General features: G+C 41.3%; 2 protein-coding genes across 12 annotated transcripts in view; one reads left to right on the top strand and one right to left on the bottom strand.

Annotated features, from left to right (window-relative positions):
- Positions 1–26,838, top strand: part of LOC142140704 (uncharacterized) — a 233,637-nt gene that overhangs the window by 106,088 nt on the left and 100,711 nt on the right. The gene's annotated exons all lie outside the window — the stretch shown is intronic.
- The window catches only part of LOC142140705 (uncharacterized), a 148,037-nt gene that overhangs the window by 52,325 nt on the left and 68,874 nt on the right, over positions 1–26,838 (bottom strand). Inside the window, exon 14 of one of the 11 annotated variants that reach the window (XM_075198510.1) lies at positions 3,505–4,067. The exons of 6 other annotated variants lie outside the window; for them this stretch is intronic. In XM_075198510.1, the coding sequence (XP_075054611.1) occupies positions 3,520–4,067 (548 nt within the window). In that variant the 3' untranslated portion in view covers positions 3,505–3,519. Of the gene's footprint in view, positions 1–3,504; positions 4,068–10,488; positions 12,133–12,863; positions 16,098–17,174; positions 18,976–24,842; positions 26,835–26,838 lie in introns of those variants that run through there. 4 more of the 11 variants (XM_075198504.1, XM_075198502.1, XM_075198507.1 and 1 more) reach the window with 4 other exon arrangements.

Below are 26,838 nucleotides of genomic sequence, written 5' to 3'. Positions count from 1 at the left end.
CCCAGGAATGGAAGAGAAGACATCCCTGTTCCGGCGAATCATTTCTTCAGTCTGTTGTCTCTGCTGAATGGACAAGGCTGGCTCTATGGGCACTTCAGACTTTTCAATGGCAGTACTCACTACCTGAGGAGAGGTTTCCTCATTATGCCAGGGTTTAAGGAGGTTCACATGATATATTTGCTCCTCCCTTTTCCTACCTAACTGGTGGACTCTGTAATTGACAGGACCGACAGCCTCTAGAACTCCATATGGACCCTGCCAATGGGCGAAAAGTTTGCTTTCCTGGGTAGGAACCAGGACTAGGACCTTGTCCCCAGGCTTGAAGGATCGAACAACAGCACTTTTGTCATAACTTTTCTTCTGTCGTTCCAGAGCCTCTTTTACATGTTGCTGCACAATGGGCCCTATCTTTCCTAGCCTCTCATACATTTGGGACACAAATTGTACCAGATTTGGCTCCCTGGGACCTTGCTGCTCCCACCCTTCTTTTAACATATCCAAGATACCCCTGGGCTGTCTCCCAAACAATAACTCAAAGGGACTAAACCCTGTTGAAGCTTGAGGTACCTCACGGATGGCAAACATCAAATAGAGAATAAGAGTGTCCCAATCTTTTTTCTCTTGAGCCACTGCTTTCCTGAGCATGTGCTTTAGTGTGCGGTTAAAGCGTTCCACCAAGCCATCTGTTTGTGGATGGTATACAGAGGTGTGAAGTGCCGTAACCCCTAGCAACTGGCACATGTCCTTCATCAGCTTAGACATGAATGGAGTACCCTGGTCTGTGAGAATTTCTTTGGGTATTCCCAAGCGTGTAAACATCAATACAAGTTCTTTAGCTATGGTGCTGGACTTTATGTTTCGTAGGGGAATTGCCTCTGGATACCTGGTTGCATAGTCAAGCACCACTAGTATATATTGGTGCCCACGTGCGGATTTTTCCAGGGGCCCCACAAGGTCCATAGCTATCCGTTCAAAGGGAACTTGTACTATTGGTATTGGAATGAGAGGTGCCCTGTACATGGGTTTGGGACAGGTTCTCTGAGAAATGGGACAGGACCGGCAATACTTTTTTACTGCCATGTGTACACCGGGCCAGCAAAACCTAAGCAGAACTCGTTCCAGTGTTTTATCCTCCCCTAGGTGTCCCCCACAGACATGTGAATGTCTGTGGGGGACACTAGGGTTACATGGACCTGAGGAACCATTAATTGTTCTACTTATCCCCCTGTACATTAGCAACTCTATACAGGAAATTATTTTTAACAATAAAATATGGTATACCTTCTGCAGGCTGGGCGGCTTTCGCTACCCCATTTACCTCAGTTACACTTTTAAAGGCATGTTCCAAAGTGGCATCATTAAGTTGGTCTCGAGCAAAGTCCTGCAAAGGAAACAAAATTGGTATTGCGGACCAGTCCGTATCCTCACTGACAGGCGGGGTGGGCTCATCTGCGACATCAGCTTGGAAATGCAGGTCCAATATGTGCTACAGAACAGTCCATGGGTTCCTGTAGTTTAGGACACTCTGCCTTAAAGTGGCCTGGCTCACCACATTCAAAACACTTCAGATTAGACAGCTTTGCACCTGGCCCTCTGTCCGTAGCAGTTTTGCCATTGGGCCCTGTGGCAAGGATTGTCAAACCTGGCTTTTGGCGTGGCAGCGGTTTTGGCACAAATGCAGGTTCTTTAGTCATTTGCTGTAGCGCACAAAACCTTTCTACCACGGTGGCAAGCTCTTCATAAGTTTGTGGGTCTGATTGCAGAAATCACCTTTGCGAATCGCGGTTCAGCCCCCGGATGCAGTGATCTATCGCCAGAACTTCAATAATCTGAGAAGGCGAATTCTCCTCAGGCTGCAGCCATTTCTTTAAAATTTTAGAAAGCTCAGCCACTTGCGCTCTGACCGTTTTTTCTTTATCATAGCGCCATTGGTGATAGCGCTGGGCTCGGCCTGGCCCGGAAACTCCAATGCGAGCCAATATCTCAGACTTTAGACACAGATAATCAGAGGCCCGGTCCTCATCTAGATCCATATAAGCTCGCTGAGCTTCACCAGTCAGATATGGCGCCAGTCTCTCAGCCCAATCTTTAGGAGGCTATTTTGCCCTTTTTGCAAGTCTCTCGAAAGACACCAGATATGCTTCTACGTCATCAGCTGGTGACATTTTCTGGAGAACAGGACCAGGTGGTTCATTTCTGTCATGCCTCACCTGGCTTAACTCTTCTCTTAAGAGCCTTGTGTTTTCCACCTGTGCCTCGGCGACTTGTAGCATCTGAGCTTGCTGCTGTTGCTGCGCAGCGGCCACATTCACGAGGGTTCTCAGTACTTCCTCCATGTTGACATCTTCGCGGGTTGGGTAGCTTCCCGGAGCATCCCGACTCCTGACACCACTTGTGGCAAGAGCCCGCTACTGCAGAAGCACACGCGTACAACTTCTTCCTTTTTATGGTTCTTTATTGTCAGGATGGTAATAATGTTTTGACACCGTATACTTGCACAGCAATTATGGAGACCCTCAACGCTTACTATAGATAGTCCAGCTCTCTGTCCAGATCAGCCAGCTAGCCCAGCGTTGATCTCCCTGAACAATGAAACAAGCAGGGTTTTATACCTGACACTCCTCCCACAGGCCTAGCTTGATGGACAGGTGACACACCCACCTTCTCTTTAAAAGGAAATGCCCATCCCTGGCTCTGTTTAGACTATCAGACCCACCCTGTCTGTTTGCTGAGAGGAAGCAGCTTTTAAATCATGTAAGTAAACCAATTTTAAACTACACATATGTTTTTACCTGGTTTAATCTCCACCTAGGTACATAACTGTGCCAATGTTTTACTCTACTTCCATGCTTTCTCTGCATATTGCCAGCTAAATGCCTCCTTTTGTTACATAACATATAAATAGAAGAAGCTCCATAATATCATAAAGCATTTTATTCGGATTATCCTACTCCCACCTATACTACCTATGCTAAAGCTCGCTTACAACTGACCCCATCTCCACTCTGAGCCACACTCAGTTCTCTTGTCTCAGCTTTGCCCTCTTCTATTTAGAATTTAAGCTTATGAGCAGGGTCCTAGCTCTTATGAAATGGTGGAGATTAAACCTTATCCTGTACTTATAATGGGTACTTTTTTTGCACGCACCAGGTGCACATTTGGAAAAGAGCATTTCTAGAAGATGAATCAATGTAGTCAACACATTGAAATACACAAAGGGACACCAGTAACAAAGACAGCATCAAAGTCCCCTCACTCTCATAACTAATTTAAGATGAGCCAAGAAGTACTTTACGAGAAAAATGTAAAGGGTTAAATGAATCAAACAGGTTCTCCTAAAGTGGTAGTTTCAACCATGCGCTTTTTCAGAGAGATCTGTAAATGAACGCATCCCCTTTTACAGCTGTATCTTCAAGTACCAAAGAATAAATATGCATTTGGCAAACAAAGAACAAAGAAGTCCACACTTTTTGCAGTTCATAAAAACAAGCCTCATTATGTACAAGAATGACTGTTTACCTATAAAGCAGAAAATTGCCCCCCAATGTGAATTTTTTTATGTCGAGCAAGATTTGAGCCATTAGAAAAGCAACGTCCACACTGAATACACACAAATGGCCTCTCCCCGGTGTGAATGCGCTGATGTTTCACAAGGCTGACTCTCTGGACAAAACATTTGCCACATTCCGTGCACTTAAAAGGTTTCTCGCCGGTGTGTATCCGCTGATGCTTTACTAGGCCATATCTGTCCGCAAAACATCTCCCACAATCTGGGCATGAAAATGGACTCTCCCCGGTGTGAGTTCTTGTATGTGATAGAAGACGTGTCCTCCGAGAAAAAGATTTAGCACAATAAGAACAGTGAAACAATTTTTCCTTGGCATGACATCGCTGGTGTGAGGTTAAAGTCAATTTGGAACTGAAACACACTCCACAAATCGAGCATGAAAATAGATGATTGAAACTGTGAGTTTTCTGATGGGTGACGAGATCTGAATGATTAGGGAAACTCTGACACTCTGAGAACTGATGTATCTTCTCAGGATAGTGTGAGGAGACGTGCGGACCTGTTGGGAACAAAAGTACTAAGATAAACCCTCTGTAGTGTATGGATCGCTTCATCTTAAGTGATAAATTATACGTATTTATACATATGTATCATTCAGACATCAACTTTTATTGAGTATCATATGGAAACGTTCCTTAAAAAGTTCATCCTGTCATTCCCACATAACATTGGAGTTTGTCTACAATTGTCTAGTTTAGTTTGTATTAAAAACATAAAGGGAGTGTCATAATGACTGGATATTGTAGAGAAAGGAAAGACAGTGTAAATTGAGGCACTCCGTGGATGCTCATTAAGATTTAACTTTTATTAGATTGATTAAAATGGACAAGAATTGAGCGAAATAATTAAAAGGGTGGATAAAAGTTGTGAATAGTGATTAAAATGCAAAACGATTTTGCAAAGTCTCATCTAAATCTTCTTATATATGCAAAATAACAGGCTTAAATGGCACTGGATTGCAGCTATGTAACACTTAGTATGGTATATAGAATAGACGGATTAGCTAATAATTCTGTTATCTTAGCACTAATGATAATAGCGGGTTAGTGAGATTAATCTAACAAAGGTCTCAACCGGCATTAGGCTTGAGGTAGGCTTACAATAGCATCGAAAACAGGGTTCTCCTATGGAGCTTATAAGAGGTACTATTATAACCTTAAGAGTCTGATATAGACTCACTGCAAGGGTCCCTCTCATACATTACTCGTAGCGCTAAATTCTGATAGGTTTAGATAAAGGCATAGGAGAATGATAATGTTAAGTACAGGAATCGCGGGGTTATGTGAAATGTCCCTACCTAAAGTAAACTGGGAGGCGATCCTTAAGGTACATAGCATAGAGGATAGTGAGACAAAAACGCCGACGCGCGTTTCGCTCAGTGGCTTTTTCAAGGCAGTTTTCATCCCAGTTTTTTGCAGTGTCATAATGACGTCACCCTTCTATTCACGCCTGCACAATGTAAGCAGACATCTTTCTTTTACACTACTTGGATGTTGAAGAATTTTTCTGCTCCCCTCACTGGCATAAGAATGACACTGGCATTAGGGATGAAACATAAAGGGGAATGGGAAGGGACAAGATTAGGAAAGTGTAGAATAATATGGAAGTAATTCTGGAACAGAATAGACATTAAAGGGAAGGCCACATTACTGTACATTTTTACATGGAATCCCAACCTGAACAGACAATATCTGTGATAAAACAATCCCCTATATCTATAACTCCTGCCTGTCTGGGGTCAGAGTGCACCAGGCAGTGGTGGGTAGAGATCTCTACTCCTCTTTCTCTATCTTCATGATTATCAGTGTAAGATATAGTAGCATTTGTATTGTGAATGAGAGCGACTATAGCAGTATGACGCAACGCTGGGTGATGGTGGTCTGTGTGCTTAGTTGCAGGGAAGAAATAGGAGGACCCTCCTATCCACAGATCAACTTACGGACAGACAGATTCCCCTGGCAACAGAGGAGACTCTTTCAACATGAAGCCTGGTCATAGAGAGGTAAGATGTACTAATTATGGAGAAGAGTAGGGTGAGTAGAACAATAGCACCTTCCAACATCTTCTGTGTGAATAACTATCAGTCACTTTGTCTTGCATCTTATGTTCCTCCTCTAAAGGATGTTACTATGAAGTGTGTCTAGTCACAGGCTAACCCTCTACATGGACAGTAATAGCAACAGTGACACCTACAGGTTATACAAGAAATTATACTACAGCGAACTTGTCATTGACACACACAGTAGAAGCTGCCATTTTAGGCTGAACCAATATGAACAAAAATGCATCTCATCATCTGACTTTATTATCGCAGTGAATTTATAAGCGACAATACAGTGTTTCTATTGAACGGATAGGCTGCACTGTCACAGTTATTAGTTCAGCCATCAAAAATGTCTGCCACCCCTGTGTGACGACACTTGATACATATAAATAGAAGAAGCTCCATAATATCATAAAGCATTTTTTTCGGATTATCCTACTCCCACCTATACTACCTATGCTAAAGCTCGCTTACAACTGACCCCATCTCCACTCTGAGCCACACTCACTTCTCTTGTCTCAGCTTTGCCCTCTTCTATTTAGAATTTAAGCTTATGAGCAGGGTCCTACCTCTTCTTAAATGGTGGAGATTAAACCTTATCCTGTACTTATAATGGGTACTTTTTTGCACGCACCAGGTGCACATTTGGAAAAGAGCATTTCTAGAAGATGAATCAATGTAGTCAACACATTGAAATACACAAAGGGACGCCAGTAACTAAGACAGCATCAAAGTCCCCTCACTCTCATCACTAATTTAAGATGAGCCAAGAAGTACTTTACGAGAAAAATTTAAAGGGTTAAATGAATCAAACAGGTTCTCCTAAAGTGGTAGTTTCAACCATGCGTTTTTTCAGAGAGATCTGTAAATGAACGCATCCCCTTTTACAGCTGTATCTTCAAGTACCAAAGAATAAATATGCATTTGGCAGACAAAGAACAAAGAAGACCACACTTTTTGCAGTTCATAAACAAGCCTCATTATGTACAAGAATGACTGTTTACCTAAAAAGCAGAAAATTGCCCCCCAATGTGAATTTTTTTATGTCGAGCAAGATTTGAGCCATTAGAAAAGCAACGTCCACACTGAATACACACAAATGGCCTCTCCCCGGTGTGAATGCGCTGATGTTTCACAAGGCTGACTCTCTGGACAAAACATTTTCCACATTCCATGCACTTAAAAGGTTTCTCGCCGGTGTGTATCCGCTGATGCATAATAAGAGCATATCTGTCTGCAAAACATTTCCCACATTCTGGGCATGAAAATCGACTCTCCCTGGTGTGAGTTCTTGTATGGTATAGAAGACGGGACCTCTGAGGAAAAGATTTCCCACAATAAGAACAATGAAACAATCTGTCCTCAGTGTGACTTCGCTGGTGAGCAGTGAAAGTCAATTTTGAACAGAAACAGACTCCACAAACCGAGCATGAATATAGATTATTGGCGCTATGAGTTTTCTGATGGGTGACGAGATCTGAATGATTAGGGAAACATCTCTGACACTCCGAGCACTGATGCATCTTCCCAGGATAGTGTGAGGAGACGGGAGGACCTGTTGGGAACAAAAGTACTAAAATAAACCCTCTTTACGTCAGTGAATGGATCGCTTCATCACTGAATTATATGAAAAAAAAATACTACTTTTTAAACTTCTGGTAATGCAAATGAAATCTACTGCGGCACCTTTTCTAATTGGGGGTGAAAGATCCTAAATTTTAACTCATCAGTTGTCACTGGTAGAATTGAGACGGTAGAGATTCACATGACATGGATATTCATACTGTATCCAATTTACAGCTGTAAATTATAGGATCAAAAAGAGATTAGATAAACTATAACCTACTCACACACACACACATTAACATTACACCCAAAACTAACAGGTTTATAATCCACTAGGCACAGGCTGTACATAGAACACTGTAGCAGCCCTAGCCGACCTGTGGCGCTCTAGGTGTTGTGTAAAACTACAAGCCCCAGCATGCTTTGCCACTAGACAGCTCATAGCTGGCAGAGTATGCTGACCAACCTGTGGCCATCCAAGTGTTTCACAACACAGATTGGCCAGGCCAAAACTATAGGTACTGTCAAAGGCATATACTGTGCATATCATTATGGGTCTGATTCATTAAGGAAAGGAAAGCAAAAAAATGACCAACTTTGCACCTTCGAAAACCATTTTACAATGCAAGGGGTGCAACTTAGTTTATTATTTTGCACATAAGGGAATACTGGCTGCTTTATCATGTGGGACACATACTTCATAGCTTTATTTTTACACTGACATTTGAAGTTGCCCTGCCCCGATTATAAATCTGTCCCACATTTCAAATTTACCTCCTCCTCCAATGCAACATGGTTTTGCCAAGGTGAAGTTATAATGTTTTTGCTTTCCTTAATGAATCAGGCCTTATATGTCTCTTCCTGCTGTATTAAACCAGGGTACCCCATATACTCCGACATATTCAGGGCACTGTTCCAATGTTGGTGATGATTCATTTCATATTAACATGGCAGCTCCCACAAAAAAATAAATCTGAGAAGCAAACTACTTTTTTTGTACAATTTGTACAATCATATGAAGAAATGAATCTGTATAAAAGGATAAATGTCTATAGTTCTACTCAGTGAGTGAATGCAGCAGCTTCCACTTACATACCAGGAAACTTCTGTGCAAACATCTGAACTGTCAAATGTCAGCCTCAGTTATGGCAAGGTGAGTACCTCGTCTTGTCCCACACCAATGACTGATAAATAAATTAGAAAGCTTGGTAATGGATTCAAAAGTGGTTGAATGGATACAATATTGGTAGATGGATAGACAGTTTTAGTACATTGTATCCTGATTAATGTTCCATAAACAGATATTTATTGTTTTGTCCTTCCCCACTCGGTACCCCCATCATTCCCCCTTTTTATCTGTTCCCCCTCATCCCTTACATACAAAACTTTAATAAAAACTATTTATTTAGTCATTTAGTCTTCATCACAACTTTTCCGAACCTTTAACAGAATGCTTATAAATATATTATATATATATATATATATATATATATATATATATATATATATATATAAAATATGTATATATGCCACATATACACATCATATTCTGTCCTTATTACATATTGCAGTGTTTCCAATGCCATTAATGTAAGCACCAAAAACTGTGCGGCAGGAGCTTAATGGAATGGGTTCCATGGCAGAGTAGCTGCATGCAAGACTCGCATCACCAAGACCAAAGGCAAGCGTCAGATGAAGTGGTGTAAAGCACACTGAAAATGGACTGTGGAGCAGTGGAAACGTGTTCTGTGGAGTGACGAATCACACCTCTCTGTTTGGCAGTCAGATGGGTGACACTGGGTTTGGCGGATCCCGGGAGAACGTTACCTGCCTGACTGCATTATGCCAACTGTGAAGTTTGGTAGAGGAGGGATAATAGTATGGGGATGTTTGGGCTAGGCCCCTTCTCTCCAGTGAAGGGCAATCTTAATGCTTCAGCATTACAAGTCATTTTGGACAATGCTATGCTTCCAACTTTGTGGCAATAGTTTAGGGAAGGCCCTTTTCTATGTTAACATGACTGTGCCCCAGAGCACAAAGCAAGCTACTAAGACATGGTTTGAGGAGTTCGGTGTGGAAGAACTTGAGTGGCCTGCACAGAGCCCTGACCTCAACCCCATCGAACACCTTTGAGAAGAACTGGAACGGAGATTGCGAGCGAGACCTTCTCGTCCAACATCAGTGCCTGACCTCACAAATGCTCTACAGAATGAATGGGCACAAATTCCAACAGAAACACTCCAACATCTTGTGGAAAGCCTTCTAAGAAGAGTGGAAGTGGTTATCGCTGAAAAAGGGGAACCAACTCCATATTAAAGTAAATGTATTTGAATACAATGTAATTACAGACCCAGTTGGTGTAATGGTCAAATCAGATTTGGTTATTACTTTCTTTGAAAAACTATTTTTCAGTACAGTTTACACAGCAATGAGTAAGCAGACCAAAACAAGTCATAGACATCATTAGTTTACATGTTGAGTAAATGAAACAGAACCGTACATTGCCTTTTATTTGATTAGGAAATATACACAGTGTCGACTATATCTTGTTTTTCTCTTAAGAAAGTTATTATGACGTGTCTCTAGCTACAGGCTAACCCTCTTCATGGACAGTAATAAAAACAGTGATACCTGCAGGTTATAGCAGCAACTACCCAGATACTACCCCTATCCCCAGCTGTCATTCTGCTATTTCCTCTCAGATCATCATCATCAGTTATTTATATAGCGCCACTAATTCCGCAGCGCTGTACAGAGAACTCACTCACATCAGTCCCTGCCCCATTGGGACTTACAGTCTAAATTCCCTAACACACACCCCCACACTCACACATAGAAACTAGGGCAATTTAGATAGCAGCCAATTAACCTACTAGTATGTTCTTGGAGTGTTGGACTGTGAAGTGTGTCTAGTCACAGACTCTACAGGGACAGTAATAGCAACAGTGACACCTGCAGGTTATAGCAGAAAATAACCAAATACTACAACGGACTTGTCACCAACACACACAGTGGAAGCAGCCATTTTTGTGCTGTATTAATGAAAATGCATCTGATTATTTCATGAGGAAAAACTGACAGCATTGCTTCACAGGGAATTGATAAACTACAATTTTGCATTTCTTGACAATATGGCTGTTGTGCCTCAGTGATGTCATTTGTTCACAGTGAACGGATAGGCTGCGTTGTCACGGTTATTAATTGAGCTTACAAAATGGCTGCCGCCACTATGTGACGGCAGTGGATACAGTTAAGGGGGGACGCTCCATAATATAAGTGTCTTTCTTTTTTTTATAAAATGTATTCACTCTAAAGTTGAATTATATTTAATGTTACACAATATATTAAGGCTCATTTACCAATGTACAAAAGTGCAAATGTCCCTTGATGTCATCCATTTTCTGAAAGGGGAATAGATTTCTGGGCCAAGGTGGAGGTGTTCACAGGGGCACTGCATCTGATGTTTAAAATTGGATGGAAGATTTGCTTGCTGATAAGGTGTATTAGTGCACCTACATGCAAAACACAAAATTTAATTTTGTGGGACGGGGCAAAATTGCAGATAATAAAGAGCAGGAGACTGCGCAGTTAAAGTGGCATCCTCTGCTTTGCAAGAGGGGGCACAGACTTTTTCCTCTCTGCAAAAGGACTTGATTTTTTTTACTTCCTCTGATATGGTGGAGATTAGGCCTCACCCTATACTTATAATGGGTGCATTTTGCACTTTTCATTTACACTTCTGTAAAATGCATTACTAGGGGAAAATGTATCAATACAATCAAGAAAACACACAAAAGCAAAACAAGTAACAGAACCAGCGGTGATGCCCCCTCACGTTCATAACTAATCTAAGATAAGCCAAGAAGTAATTCAGAATAAAAACAAAAGATTTAATTGAGTGAAGAGGGTGCACCTAAAGTGGTACCAACCATGCGCATTTTCACATAGATCTGTATATGGACGCAGTCGCTTAAAGGGGCAACGCAGAATATGTAGAGAGGGGTTTCCACGCCACGAGTGGGCGTGACCAGCATGGATGGGGCGTGGCTATAATATTAGACAGTGATTGGCTGCTCTCCAAGTCTTCCTATCCCTATAATATACATGGGCAATGCTGCATGCACTACTGTTAGGTGCACACAGCTCTGCCTTTTCAAGCAGAGCTGTGTGAAGCGGGGACAGGGTCCAGCCACCTCAATTATACAGTGCCCCAGGCTTGGAAGGGGGTTTCCGGGTACTAGTAAACCCCCCTTCGGTTTGCCTATGCCTTTTACAGCCACAGTTTCAAAGAACAAAGAGTAGACATGCATTTGGTGGAAAGAAGTCCACATTTTGTGCAGTTCATAAACAAGTCTCATTATGTATCTGAATGACTGTTCATTCACCTACAACGCAGAAAGTTTCCACCCAGTGTGAATTTTCTGGTGTCGAACAAGATTTGACTTATCAGAAAAGCCGTGGCCACACTGAACACACACATATGGTCTCTCTCCAGTGTGACAACGCTGATGTTTCACGAGGTTAGCTCTCTGGGCAAAACATTTGTCACATTCTGCGCACTGAAAAGGTTTCTCGCCAGAGTGTATCCGCTGATGTGTAATAACAGCAGCCGGGCCTGAAAAACATTTCCCACATTCTGGGCATGAAAATTGACTCTTCACAGTGTGTCTTCTTTTATGTGATAGAAGATGTGATCTCTGGTGAAACGATTTTTTACAATAAGAACGGTGAAACAGTTTTTTTTCAGCGTGAGATTTTTCTTCGTGGTGAAGTTGCTGGTGTTCGGTAAAATTCAATTTGGAACTGAAACACACTCCACAAATTTGGCATGAATATAGATCATTAACACAATGAGTTTTCTGATGGGTGATGAGATCTGAATGATTAGGGAAACATCTCTGACACTCCGAGCACTGATTCATCTTCTCAGGATACTGTGGGGAGACGGGCGGACCTGTTGGGAACAAACGTACTAAGATAAACCCTACTTATACCAGTGAATGGATCGTTTCATCATATGTGATAAATTATATGTATTTATATATATGTACCATTCAGTCTGCAAATTTTATACAATATCATATGAAACAATAACCCTGTCATTCCAACAGAACAATGGAGTTTGTCTACAAACATAAAGGGAATGTTGTAATGAAATTATAATTTCAGTTCAACCATGCACAATGGAAGGGGAAGGGACAGCTATAGTAAAGAATAGAATAACATGGAAGTAATACTGGGACAAAACTGGAGGTTAAAGGGATATTCCCATTTATTGGGGGGAGGGGGGGGGGCTTGAAGACCGACAGGATCTCCTGGCAACAGTGGATACTAATTCAAGATGACGCCTGGTCATACAGATATATTAAAATATATTATATGGGGAATGGAGACAATAAGGTGAGTGGCAGTTGCTGTAATATATATATATATAAAAAAAAAATACTACTCTGAAAGTTTTGGTGAAAAAAGTTGAATATACTGAGGACCCCCATTAATTTGGGGTGAAAGATGCTCTTTACCTCATCAGCTGTCAATGCTGGAGTAGAGACAGTATAGATTCACATGAACGGATACAGACTGCAGTCTTATTTGGTGTGCTATCTACAACTGTAGATTATAGGATCGTAAAGAGTAGAGATCAACCAGAGTTAATCCATACACACAGTACACATTAACCTTACACCCAAAGTAACAATTTTATTTCCACTAGGCACAGATTGTACATAAAATACTATGGCTACTATCAAAGATACATTACTGTAAAAATCATTATTTGCTATAGCAATACATGCTCTAAAAGTCTCTTCCTGCTATATTAAACGAGAGGACCCCATATACGCCATCATATTCTGGCTGCAAGGCATTGTTCCATTGTAGGTGATATTTCATTTCACATCGACATGGCAGCTCCCACGAGAACTATGCTGTGAAATAAGCTATGTAGCCTATATACACCTTACTAACAGTTATACATTCATATTAAAAAATAACTGTGTGTAATAGGATAGATGTTTTTTATACTCAGTCACTATTTCTGGGACTTAAAGGTAGGCAGACAATGTGGTTCAGAAGTGGGGAAGGCCAGTCGGATGTTAGGTTACACAGGGAGAGGGAGTAAAAGCAGAGACAAGGTGATGCTACTACATAGGTAATTGGTGACAACACACCTAGAATACGGTCTTCATTTCTGGAGGCTGTATCGCCAGAAGGTCATCAACAAATCAAAGATGGATGCATGGTTTAAATCACCAAGCTTACCAGGAAAGACTAAAGGAGCTAAACATAGCTTGGAGATGGAAGGGCGGAGGGGGATAATATAGAGGCTTTCAAATATATCAAGAGGTTTAACGAGGACCAGGAAGGAAGCATTCTAAAGAGGAACAAAAGTATTACAAGAGGATGTGCACTAAACCTGGAGGGTAGCGGGTTTAACATTTGAGGAAATGACTTCACTGAAATGGTAAAGAAAAAGAGTAATAGTCATTAAGCTATCAACAATTTTCATAAAGGTCCCTGTATGATTTATCAGTAGGGGATGACTGATCGATGTTAACAAGGCATCTCTGCGGCCAAAACAGATTTGGTTATCATCTGCTTCATAAAAGGAAACAATTTTCATATCAGTTTATACAGCAATTTAAAAGCAGACCAGAACAAATGATCAACATAAATTAGTTTACATGTTGAGTAAATGAAATAGAATCGTACATTGCCTTTTATTTGACTAGGAAACATACAAAGTGTCAACAATATCTTGTTTTTCTCTTTAGAAAGTTATTGTGAAGTGTCTCTAGTTACAGGCTAACCCTCTTCATGGACAGTAATAAAAACAGTGACACCTGCAGGTTAGAGCAGAAAATAACTAAATACTTCCTCTATTTCCAGCTGTCGTTCTGCAATTTCCTCTCAGATGTCCCAGCGCTTCCTTAAGCTTAATTTGTTTAAAACTGAACTTATCTTCCTGAGCCCCCTTCCGACCTCCCGCCTATCTATCCGTCGACAACATTACTCTTTCCTCAGTGCCACAATTATGCTGCCTAGGAGTTAGCTTTAATTCCTACCTCTCTTTCACTCCCACATTCAATGCTTCTCTCAAGCACGCCGCTTCCACCTTCCATACATCTCCAGGATCAGACCCTCTCTCACCCTGGACGCAACCAAGACCCTAATCCACTTGTCATCTCTCGTCTGGATTATTGTTACCTCCTCCTCTCAGGCCTTCCTTTCTCCCGCCTCTCCCAACTACAATCCATCCTCAACGCTGCTGCTCATCCTATCTTCTTTTTATGCCGCTCTGCATCTACTTCCCCTCTCTGCTAGTTGCTACACTGGTTTACTTTACACTATCAAGTCCAAGTGAACTCCTTACCCTCACTTATAATGCCCTCACCCAATCCCCGTCCCTTACATCTCCACTATCTTCCAACCTCTCAGCTCTGCCAATGACCGCCTCCTCTCACTCCCGCCTCTAAGACTTCTCCCATGTTTCTCTAATACTTTGCAAATACCTGCATCTCCCAACCAGGCTTTCCACCTTCCTCTGATTCTTCCAATGTGCTCTTCCAAAACCCATTTTTTCATCAAAGTCATCCAGCTCTCCTCTTAGCCCATCGCCACTGCCCTCTTCACCCCGTCCTACTCCTTCTGTGTCACCTTATTTGTCTACCACTCCCCCTATATTGTAAGCTCACAAGAAGGGACCTCTTCTTTTGTGTCATCCTCAGTACTAAAGCCACCAGCTCACCTATGTCTTTCTTTATATCTTGAACCAGTGGCTCTGATCCTACTGGCTGCAGCCATACTCCTGGGTACAGGTACAGATTGTGCAAATTTTGCTCCTCCACCTCTAGTCATTGCAAGAAAACTTAATTCCCTGCTGATCCTGCTGTTCATCTGTTGTGTATGCTACAGTTTACGCTGTTTGATGTCCTACTTAAATCATGTTTAATGTTACACAATGTAAGGCTTATTTACGAATGTAGAACACTGTAAATTATATGATGTCTCTGCCTACTTTTGCACAAAAGGCTCCCATTTCTCCACTTTGGCTATGGATTTGTGGGCAAAACTGTTGCATAATCTGAAGGGAGGAGTTGGGAAGTACAGGGAGGGGGGGGGGGGGGGCTTTGCTTGCCGTATGCAGATTAGGAATTTTTGTCAAGTTGTAAACGAGCTTTATTATGTATACCAATGACTGTTCAGCGTTCTAGATGAATGAAGATTTTCTGTGAATTTTCTGGTGTCGAATAAGATTTGAGCCATGAGAAAAGCAACGGCCACACTGAAAACACACATATGGTCTCTCTCCAGTGTGAATACGCTGGTGTTTGACCAGGTAGGACCTGTGGACAAAACATCTGGCACATTCAGTGCACTTAAAAGGTTTTTCGCCAGAGTGTAACCGCTGATGCATAATAAGAGCAGATCCATCTGCAAAACATCTCCCACACTCTGGGCATGAAAATGGCCTCTCCCCGGTGTGAATGCGCTGATGTTTAACGAGGTTGGCTCTCTGGACAAAACACTTGGCGCATTCTGCACACTGAAAAGGTTTCTCGCCAGAATGTATTCGCTGATGCATAATAAGAGCAGACCTATCCGCAAAACATCTCCCACATTCCGGGCATGAAAATGGAATGTTCCCAGTGTGAGTTCTTTCATGTGATAGAAGAAGCGACCTCTGATGAAAAGATTTCCCACAATAAGAACAATGAAACAAATTTTCTTCAACGTGAGATTGCTGGTGTGCGGTAAAAGTCAATTTTGAATTGAAACACGCTCCACAAATCGAGCATGAAAATAGGTTATTGGTGCTATGAGTTTTCTGATGGGTGACGAGATCGGAATGATTAGGGAAACATCTCTGACACTCCGAGCACTGATGCAACTTCTCTGGATATTGTGAGATGTGCGGACCTGTTGGGGACAAAAGTACTAAGATAAACCCTCTTTGCATCAGTGAATGGATCGCTTAATTATATGTTATAAATTATATGTATTTATACATATGTACCATTCGAGCATCAGGTTTTATACAATATCATATGGAATTGAATTGTTCTTTAAACAATAATCCTTCAGGTTCCACATAACATCAACAAGGCAGCTTCCACAAAACTATGCTGAGAAATAACCTCTACCTATATACTTTGCTAACATTTATATAATATCAAGAAATGATTGTGTGTAATCAGATATATGTGTTTTGTATTCCTCAGTCGGTGGATAGGAGCGGACAAAACAACAGAAGAACTTGTTAGAGTAAAGGAAACGTCACGTGTGGCAACTACGGTTTAATGTAAATGTATTTGATTTTTTTTTTTTTTACTGTGTTTCAAAAAACCCAAAAGCCGGATATGGTGTTAATGGTACTAAAATATTTATTAGTGATCTAAGAGTCAAAAGGTAGGAAACAATGTAGTAGCAATTGGGAATGCCAGTCGAATGCTATGTTACATAGGGAGAGGGATTAGTAGTAGAAAGAGAGAGAAGGTGATGCTACAATGTAGGTCATCACCTGAAATTCTCTCTTTAGCTCTAGAGGCCATAAATTAGAGAATGTACAAAGAAGGTACATGCATGATCTAAATCACCAAACAGGAAACACTAAAGCATCTAAACAAGTATGGCTTGGTGCAGATAAGGGAGCGGGGGATATAATAAAATCTCTCAAATAGAACACGGAGTTCCGTAAGGTAAAGTAGGGGAGTATTCTACAGAGGAAGAGAAGTATTAGAACAAGAGGGTATGTACTAAACCTGGAGGGTAGTAGGTTTAGGATCATATTTGAGGAAATATCACTGAAAGGGTAAAGAAAACGTGGAATTGCCATTGAGCAATGAACAATTTTCAACAGCCCCTATTATGATGTATTATCAGGGGACACTAGGTCAATGTAAACTAGATATCTCCGCATCCAAAAACAATTTAGTTATAATTTGCTTCCTAAAAATATTTTCAGTGCAGTTTACACAGCAATTTGTAAGCAGGCCAAAAGGAATCCTCAAAATAATTAGTTGACGTGCTGAACAAATGAAATAGAACAGTCCATTCGTCATCTTCATTTATTTATATAGTGCCAGCAAATTCCATAGCATGGAAATAAATAGCAATAAAACAATTCTGGGTAATACAGACAGATAGTGGTAAGAAGGCCTTGCCCACAAGCTTACAATGTATGGATTGCCTTTTATTTGATTAGGACGCATACACAGTGCCTACATATCTACATCTGATGTTTCAACTCTTTAGAATGTTACTAGGTCTAGTCACAGGCTAACCCTTTGCACGGACAGCAACAGTGACACCTGCAGCTTATAGAAGAAACTAACCAAATACTAAAGTGGGCTTGTCATCAACACACACAGTGGAAGCTGCCATTTTTGTGCTGAACCAATATGAATGAAAATTCATCTTATTATTGAACGAGTGACAGCGTTCCTCTATAGCGAGTTGGTAAGCTACAAGAGTGTTTATTGAGTCAATCCACTAAACGCCTGTTGTGCTGCAGCAATGTCACTGAGAACAGATAAGGCTGCATTGTCATGATAATTAGTAGAGCAAACGAAAATGGCTGCCACCCCTATGTGACGACAGTGGATAAATTTAAAGAGTAGAGGTACAATAATAAAATAATGTCTTAAATGCACTCGATACAAAGTTGAATTACATAGAATGTTACACAACATATTGAGGCTCATTTACGACTTTACAAAAGCGCAAATGCTTTTCTGTGATGTCACACGCCTGCTTCTGGGTGCACAGCCTTTTATCTCCTTGCAAATTGACTTTATTTTTCTCCCTCCTCTGAAATGGTGGAGATTAGACTTCGTACCATAATTATAAAGAGTGCATTTTGGACCTTTCATTAACACTTAAGGAAAAGTACATATCTAGGCGCAGTTAAAACAATAAAAGAAATACCTTGGAACACATAACAGTGACACAGGTAATACCAAAAGTGTGCTGATGTCCCCACACTATCATAACCAATTTAAGATAAGCCGACAAATATTTTAGAGAGAAAAAAAGTAAAAGTTTAAATGAATAGAGAGGATGCTCCTAAAGTGGTAGTTTTCACCATGTACAATTTTAGATTGATCAGTCAACATGCGCAAGTTCCAAGGACCAGATAGTAGACGAGCACCTTAAAACACATTTGATGACAAAAAATCAGTAAGTCCACATTTTTTTTGCTGATCGTAAACAAGCCTTGTTGTGTATCCAAATGACTGTTCATTCACCTAGAACATGAACGATTTTTCCCCGATGTGAACTCTTTGATGTCGAACAAGATTTGAGCCATCAGAGAAGCAACGGCCACACTGAATACACGCAAATGGTCTCTCTCCTGTGTGAATTCGCTGATGTTTAACTAGGTTGGATCTCTGTGCGAAACGCTTGTCACATTCTGTGCACTTAAAAGGTTTCTCGCCGGAGTGAATCCGGTGATGCATAACAAAAGATGATCTGTCCGCAAAACATCTCCCACATTCTGGACATGAAAATGGCCTCTCCCCGGTGTGAGTTCTTTCATGTGATAGAAGACGTGACCTCTGATTAAAAGACTTCCCACAATAAGAGCAATGAAACAATTTTTCTTCGTGGTGAAGTTGCTGGTGTGTGGCAAAAGTCAATTTGGAATTAAAACACATTCCACAAACCGAGCATGAATATAGATTATTGGCGCTATGAGTTTTCTGATGGGTGACGAGATCTGAATGATTAGGGAAACATCTCTGACACTCCGAGCACTGATGCATCTTCTCAGGATAGTGCGAGGAGACAGGCGGACCTGTTGGGAACAAAAATACTAAAGATAAACCCTCTTTACATCAGTGAATGGATCTCTTCATCATATGTGATAAATTAAACGTATTTATACATATGTACCATTCAATCTTCAGCTTTTATACATTGCCATTTGCAATTGTCCCTTAAACATTAAACCAACAAGGTTGAAAAGCTGTGTGATCCATCTGCAGCTCAGTGGAGGGAGCTGTAGTGTCCTGAGATGAGGATCAGTGGGAGACGGACAATAAGTCTGTCCCAGGAAGACAGGATTCTGCCAAACAGAAGCTCAGGAGAGTGTTGTGTTTCTGAGAGGTAGAGAGAGACCATAGTGACGGACTGAGGAGTGTGTAATTATCAGTTCAGCCACTGTAGCTTAGCTGCCCAATGAATAGAGGGGCCAAGAACTGAAATAGAGCCCTGCATGGTGGCTAGATGTTTGCTGTTTTCTTTAACCCATTCTTATTTTACAATTGCTGACAATTAAAGCTTTATGTCGATTTCAGTTGATCCTCAAGTTACCTGGTGGACACCTGTGTTTTGCACCTAAATGCTAGACACTGACCAAATATTTGAGTCTATTCCTATCACACCTGTCAATTAATTCTGGGACAGGACAGAAGTGAATGTTAATGGGATGTCAATATTTATTTTACATTTTAATATGGAATCCCAACCTGAAGCCAGGTCAGGCAGCTTTAAGGAGGTATTATATATGGAGAAGAGAGCCAGTAGTGTGAGTCATAGTCACTGAATTAAAATGGGATTTTTATAATTACATTAAATACTTTCCTCTGAATTCAATGTGGGACACTGGTACCATGGTGTACAGAAGATCATCCAGGACTCTGGTACCTTAAACAATCTCTGTCAAATCTTTGCTCCTCTCTCCACTATATCCACATCCTGTAGAGACTGCAGTTACTTTCCTAGCAAGACTCGCAGGACAGAACCAGAGAAAAAAAACAAACTTTTAACTTTGATAAACATGAGAACTAGAGTGTAAAAAGAGTGGACATCCAGTGTCCCCCAACATATTCAGATTAAAGATTTAACATAAGTATAAAAATCAAGGTTTCTTGTCCATTCAATTGGGGGACACAGGTACCATGGGGATGACAAACATCTGTCTCTTTGGGTAGAAATGATCACAGTTGTGGTGCGCAACATTTTCCAACTAAAAATGGCGTTCTTGGATGCAAACCATTGAACCTATAAAACTTCGGAAACTTATGTACCCATGACCATGTGGCCAAATGAAAAATCTGCTCAGCCGGATCTCTGTGTCACGTAGCACATGAAGTACTCACTGATCTAGTAGAATGAGCCTTCATTTTAGAAGGAACAGGCTTCCCCCCACCACTGAAAGCGAAACACCAAAGTGATCCATCTGGCTATAGGCTGCTTAGACACTGGCCAATCTTATCGTAGAGGATCAGAAGACCATTCATTCTCCTACAGTCTAGTGTTCTTTTGACATAGATTCCGAATGTCCTGACAACATCCAGTAAGTGAATGGACCCTTACAAATCACAATGTACTGATTTCAGTGGAATTTAGAAATCCCTTTAGTCTGAAAGGATGGGTTCGTATCAGATAGCGAGATGTACGAAAGAGAGCTCCCAATTCCGAAACCCTCTGGCAATTCATAGGAGAAAAATGAGATCCAATGGTTCAAAATGAGTTTGATGTAATGCCTTCATCACTAAATTCAAGCCCCAAGAGACTAAAGGAGGATTAAGTGGTGGCGTCAAATGTGTCACAACATGAAAAAAATAAAAGTCTGACGTCTTCCTCTTCTGGAAGAAATCTGAGTGCAGAGATCTGAGCCTTGAACAAGTTCTGTTTTAAACCATTATACAGGCAATTCTTTAGGAAGAGTAAGTGACTGGACAACTGGAAAGAGGATTATGTTGGAAACTTCCTATATTTACACTAAGAAACAGTTCTTCCAGACATATGAAAAGTTTTTCAGGCCCTAAACATGGTTTTGAGAACACTATCAGAAAATCCTTTTCTGAAAAATCATGGCTTCAACTGCCACTGTTAAAATCACCCATGCTAATCCTGATGGTAAAATAGTTTCTGGGTTAGCAGATCTTTCCATAGGAGAATATACTACGATGGACCCCACTGACAACGGGCAGCTTGGTGGTTTAGTTGTTAGCACTTCTGCCTCACAGCACTGGGGTCATGAGTTTGATTCCTGAACAAGGCCTTATCTGTGAGGAGTTTGTATGTTCTCCCCGTGTTTGCGTGGGTTTCCTCCTGGTGCTCCGGTTTCCTCCCACACTCCAAAAACATACTGGTAGGTTAATTGGCTGCTTACAAATTGACCCTTGTCTCTCTGACTGTTTGTGTGTGTGTGTGTGTGTGTGTGTGTGTGTGTGTGTGTGTGTGCGTGTGTGTGTGTGTGTGTGTATGTTAGAGAATTTAGACTGTAAGCTCCAATGGGGCAGGGACTGATGTGAGTTCTCTGTACAGCGCTGCGGAATTAGTTGCGCTATATAAATGATGATGATCCTGAGAATGTCCAGTGACCACGACTGTCTTGGCTGGTTCGATGCTGCTAACAGCACCAGAATCCCTTCTCTTTTTTATCTTTTTGAGAACAAGCATAAGCATCTCCAATGGTGGTTACAGATAAATCGGATCAAAATCCCATAGAAGAAATGCCTGCGGATCCTTGGTCCTTGAACAAAATCGCTCCTTGCAGTTCAACGGACACACCACCGTATTGATGTCTGGTTGAACCCATCTGTGCACAATCTAATGTAAGATGTGCTGGTTCAGAGACCATACTTCCGATCGAAGAGCATGCCTGCAGAAATAACTGACCTTGCAGTTCTCCATCCCTGGTATGAACACACCTGATATTGTGGGACAACCCAGCACGTGATCCTGCTAGTTTCTTTCATTGCAAAGAAGCTATTTGTTTCTCTGATGACTGTCTGTATACTTACAAACGTTCCCCGTAACAGAAGATGTCCCTGAATTGGAGCGTTTAGCACAGCCTATAATTCTAGAACATTGATCGGAGACCACATACCTTGAAAACCAGCAATAAATGACTGTCCCCTTCAGCCCTGAAGTCTGGCGCCCAACGTCACTATCGTCCAATAGTTTATGGCAAAAGGATGGTTCCTGTTGAGGTTGTCATGCCTCAACCACAAGAGGAGCAACCAAGAATTCTTGGAGACAGCGAGATCTGTTGTCTCTTCAGATGAATGTGAGCAAAACCAGACACTTTGCCCTGATCCAAAGAACGCCCAGCTCGGGCATAATAATCACCCTCCTGAATTGTAGAATCACAACCATGACAATAAAAATCTTGATGAACACTTAAGGGCTATCACTAGCCCAAAAAGTACAGCCCTACACCTCAGATTCCGCTGATTCCTTGCTGTCCTGGATATGTAGTGCTTTCTGCACCTCTCACAATAAGCCATAAACCCATACATTTTACAAACTCATCAAAACTTGAGGAATCCTCATTATCCGATTCCTCTGATAATTCACTGTTCTTTCCAGGAACATTAACAGGAGGGGCCAATGCAGAACTCTGACATTCTCAAGACCTATCTCCGGGAGAGTTCTTCAGAATCCTCTATAAAAAAAGAGGAACCCTTAATAATGTGTATGGAGACACGTGCGGTAGATCTAGAGCGAAGAAGGTAGACGCATCCATGTCCGACGATTCACTGGAAACTTAGATGACATAAAAAACTAACATAAAAATTCACAGAAGAAGCCCCTCCAGTTTTAGACCTGGAAATATTCCGCTTATAAGACAATACACATAAAGCGGGCGAAAAACAGGCAGTTACAGAGGATACAATAAAGGAGGAAAGTGAACCCTCATGACAGAAATAGTGTGAAGAATATACATTGACTAGCTCAAAAATTCCACCCCAGCTCAAGAATACTTCCTTGCAGCTGAGGACCTCAGGAAGGCTAGCACTGTCAGCTACCACCCTGAAAGGATGGCCCCTTTGCCTAGCCAGGGCTGCCTGACCTAGGCTAATCAACATTAAACAAGAAGCCGCTTGGCGTGGCATCCTGTGTAGGTTGTAGCAACCTGAGACTGACCACAGCATATCTGGTTCTCTCTCACCAGCACCGCAAGACAATGGCATCTCAAAAGGCCCAGATACTGCTTGAAGCGGTAATGACATGATCCCCTTTGGAGGATTCTGTGCTAGGAACAGGAGATGGTGTCAGGAGGTGCCGAGAATGGCACCTTCTCATCCCGTTTAGGATCGCTGGTAGCCCAGGGAGGATGCCTGTAGCGGAGTACAACTACCAAGTCCTTTGGCACTCTAATCAACCATGAAGTGTATACAGGATGGGGCTATAGAGGAGGAAGGAGCAATGTTTTGTTGAAGATTTATTCTAAAATGCCAGAGTCCTGGAGGATCCCCTATACCTTATGGTACCAGTGCCCCCCAATTAGATGAATAAGGGAGAAAACTAAACGAATAGCTTTGGTGAGAACAGTTATATCTGTGGAGGCACCATCTTTAGTTCCAGGTGAAAGATGCATTTTAACTCATTAGCTGTTACTGCTGGAATGGAAATCGTATATAGTCACCATGGTTCTCATTATACACCATCAAGTTCTGATGGCAGGACACTGTTACAATATAGACAATATTTAATTTCATATCGACAGATCAACTGAAATGGCAGCTGCCACAAAAATGATGCTGAGAATTAACCTGTGCCTGTACACTTTACCAACATTTATACAATCACATCAAGAAATAATTGTGTGCAATAGGATAGATTTTGTACTCCTCAGTGATTGGCTGGAGCAGCAATCAACTACATTACAGGAAACCGCTAGTGCAAACACCTGAACTGTCAAATGTCAGCCTCAGTTATGACAAGGTGACAACTCTCTGACATATCTGCATATTAGTGTGTGATTTACTTGTAGGGTTATTAGATCAAGGTGGAGCTATGAAAGTAGCTTACCCAGATTTTAATAAGGCCAAAGACTGATAAATACATTAGAAAGTTTAGGAATGGAGTCAACAGTGGTGAATGGGTACAATATTAGTAGAAGTATAGACAGACAACTGTAATAAATGTAATACTGAATTTGAGAGAGGGAGAGGTTACTAGTGGAGTAACTTGGGGACCTGTAGATGGACCAATGCTCTTCAATATATTGGTGATATTACAACTGGTATGGATAGTAATGACTGACTTTTACAGAAGACACAAACTTATGCAACACGGTAGACACATCAAAATGACTGATTAGAGGAATGCTCAAATGTGTTTTATGCAAAAAAATATATATAATGCATTTTTACTTGGGTTTCAAAAAAAAACAACAACTGTCGAATATAGGGTTATTGACAATGAAAATATTAGCTACTGAGGAGGAAAGAGATCGAGGAATCACTATTTTAGGATGCATAAAGATAAGCATTGAATGTGGTAGTGGTGGAGAAGGCCAATCAGCTGCTAGTGTGAGGAAGAGGAATAGTAACAGTTAAAGAGAGAGAGGTAGTGATGGCACTATATACTACATTGGTGACACCACACCTAGAATACTGTGTTCACTTCAGGAGGCCGTATCTCCAGAAGGAAAAAAACAAATGAAACATTGTGCAAAGCTGGTAAACTAAAAATGTGCGTGGAGTAAATCACCAAGCCTACAAGAAGCAAAGTACAGAATGGGGGGCTATGATAGAACCTCTCAAATACATCAAGGGTTTTAACAAAGAACAGGAGGTAAGCAATATACAGAGGAAGCGAAGTATCAGAGCAAGCCCCCATACACTGAAATGGAGGCTACCAAGTGAAGGGGAAATCTGACAAATGACTTCACAGAAGGGTAGTGAAACGCTGGCATAGCCATTAAGTTATATACAATTTTATTAACAGCCCCTTTAATGAAGCATCTCTGCATCCGAAAACAATTTAGGTATTATTTGCTTTATAAATAAATAAAAACTTTAACTATTTCCCTATTCAGTTTACACAGCAATTTGTAAGCGGACCAAAATAAATCATAAAACTAAATAGTCTATATCTTCAGTACATGAAACAGAACAGTACATTGCCGTTTGATTATGAACAGATAAACAGTGTTGACTATATGTTATATAGCTTCTCTTTAGGATGTTACTATGAAATGTGTCTCATCACAGCCTAACCCTCTGCATGGACAGTAATAGCAACAGTGGACCCTGCAGTTCATAGCAGAAAATAACGGAATACTATGGCGGACTTCTCATCATACACAGTAGAAGCTGCCATTTGTGGGATGAAAAAAAATTCATTGGAAATGCATCTTATCATTTTACTAGGAACAAGTAACATCATTGTTTCCTAGTGAATGGATACGCTACAAGTTAGTGTGTATTGAGACAAGCCACCAAATGGCCGGTGGACTAAAAGACGTCACTGGTTCCTAATCAACTGACAGACTGCGCTGTCATGGTTTTTGATTCAGTCCCAAAATGGCTGCCACAACTATAACGGATACAGCGGATACACTTTAAGAGAAGAAGCATCACAATTGTATATTTTCTAAATAAAATTATTTCCAAGGTTGAGTTGTATTCACTGTTACACAGCACATTAAAGCTCATTTACGAATGTACACAACTGCAAATGTTCTGCAACGTTCCTGACTTTTGTGCAATTGCACCAGTTGTATCTTATTGGGCCATGGATTTGAGTGACGTGGAGGAGGTATCTGCAGGGGTGCCGTAGCATCTGATGAGAGGGGTTGGATGGATAGGGGGATGCTGCTTCTTGACTACAGATTTCATTATGCGGGGCTGGATTACATGAATGAGTTTAAAAGAGGAGGGAAAGGTAAATTTAAAGTGCCATTAACTGCATTGCAGGAGAGAGCACAGACTTTCCTCTCTGCAAAAAGATTTCGTTTTTCTACCTCCATGAAAATGGTGGAGATTGGACCTCGTCCTATAATTAAAATGGGTGTATTTTGCTCTTTCCATCTGCACCACTGAAAAAGCACATTTCTAAGTGCACTTGAACAGAGACAAACACACAAAACTGACACATGTAATACAGATAGCGCCGATGTCCCCTCACTCTCATGATTAAATTAGGACAATCTACATTTAGGATGATGAAGGTGCTCCTTAAGGGGTAGTTTCCACCATGTGCATTTTTAGATTGACCAGTCAACATGTGCAGTTCCAAGGACCAGCTATTAGACGAGCACCTTAAAAACACATTTGATGGAAAAAGAAGCACTGCAAGTCCACAATTTTTGAGGTTCGCCAACAAGCCTTATTATGTATGTGAATGACTGTTCATTCACCTAGAACACTAAAGTTTTCCCTCCAGTGTGAGTTCTCTGATGCCGCACAAGATTTGAGCTCTGAGAAAAGGAACGGCCACACTGAATACACACAAATGGTCTCTCTCCGGTGTGAATGCGTTGATGTTTCACAAGGCTGGATCTCTGGACGAAACGCTTGCCACATTCCATACACTTGAAAGGTTTCTCGCCAGAGTGTATCCGTTGGTGCGTAACAAGGGCAGATCTTTCTGCAAAACATCTCCCACATTCAGGGCATTGAAATGGTCTCTCCCCAGTGTGAGTTCTTTTATGTGATAGAAGACGTGACCTCTGATTAAAAGATTTACCACAATAAAAACAATGAAACAATTTGTCCTCGGCATGAAATCGCTGGTGTGCGGTAAGAGTCAATTTAGAACCAAAACACACTCCACAAATCGAGCATGAAAATAGATCATTGGCGCTATGAGTTTTCTGATGGGTGACGAGATCTGAATGATTAGGGAAACATCTCTGACACTCCGAGCACTGATTCATCTTCTCAGGATAGTGCGAGGAGACGTGCGGACCTGT

Source organism: Mixophyes fleayi, chromosome 2 (assembly GCF_038048845.1).
Source record: "Mixophyes fleayi isolate aMixFle1 chromosome 2, aMixFle1.hap1, whole genome shotgun sequence".
Classification (NCBI taxonomy): Eukaryota; Metazoa; Chordata; class Amphibia; order Anura; family Limnodynastidae; genus Mixophyes; species Mixophyes fleayi.
This window is presented reverse-complemented; position numbering and strand designations above follow the sequence as displayed.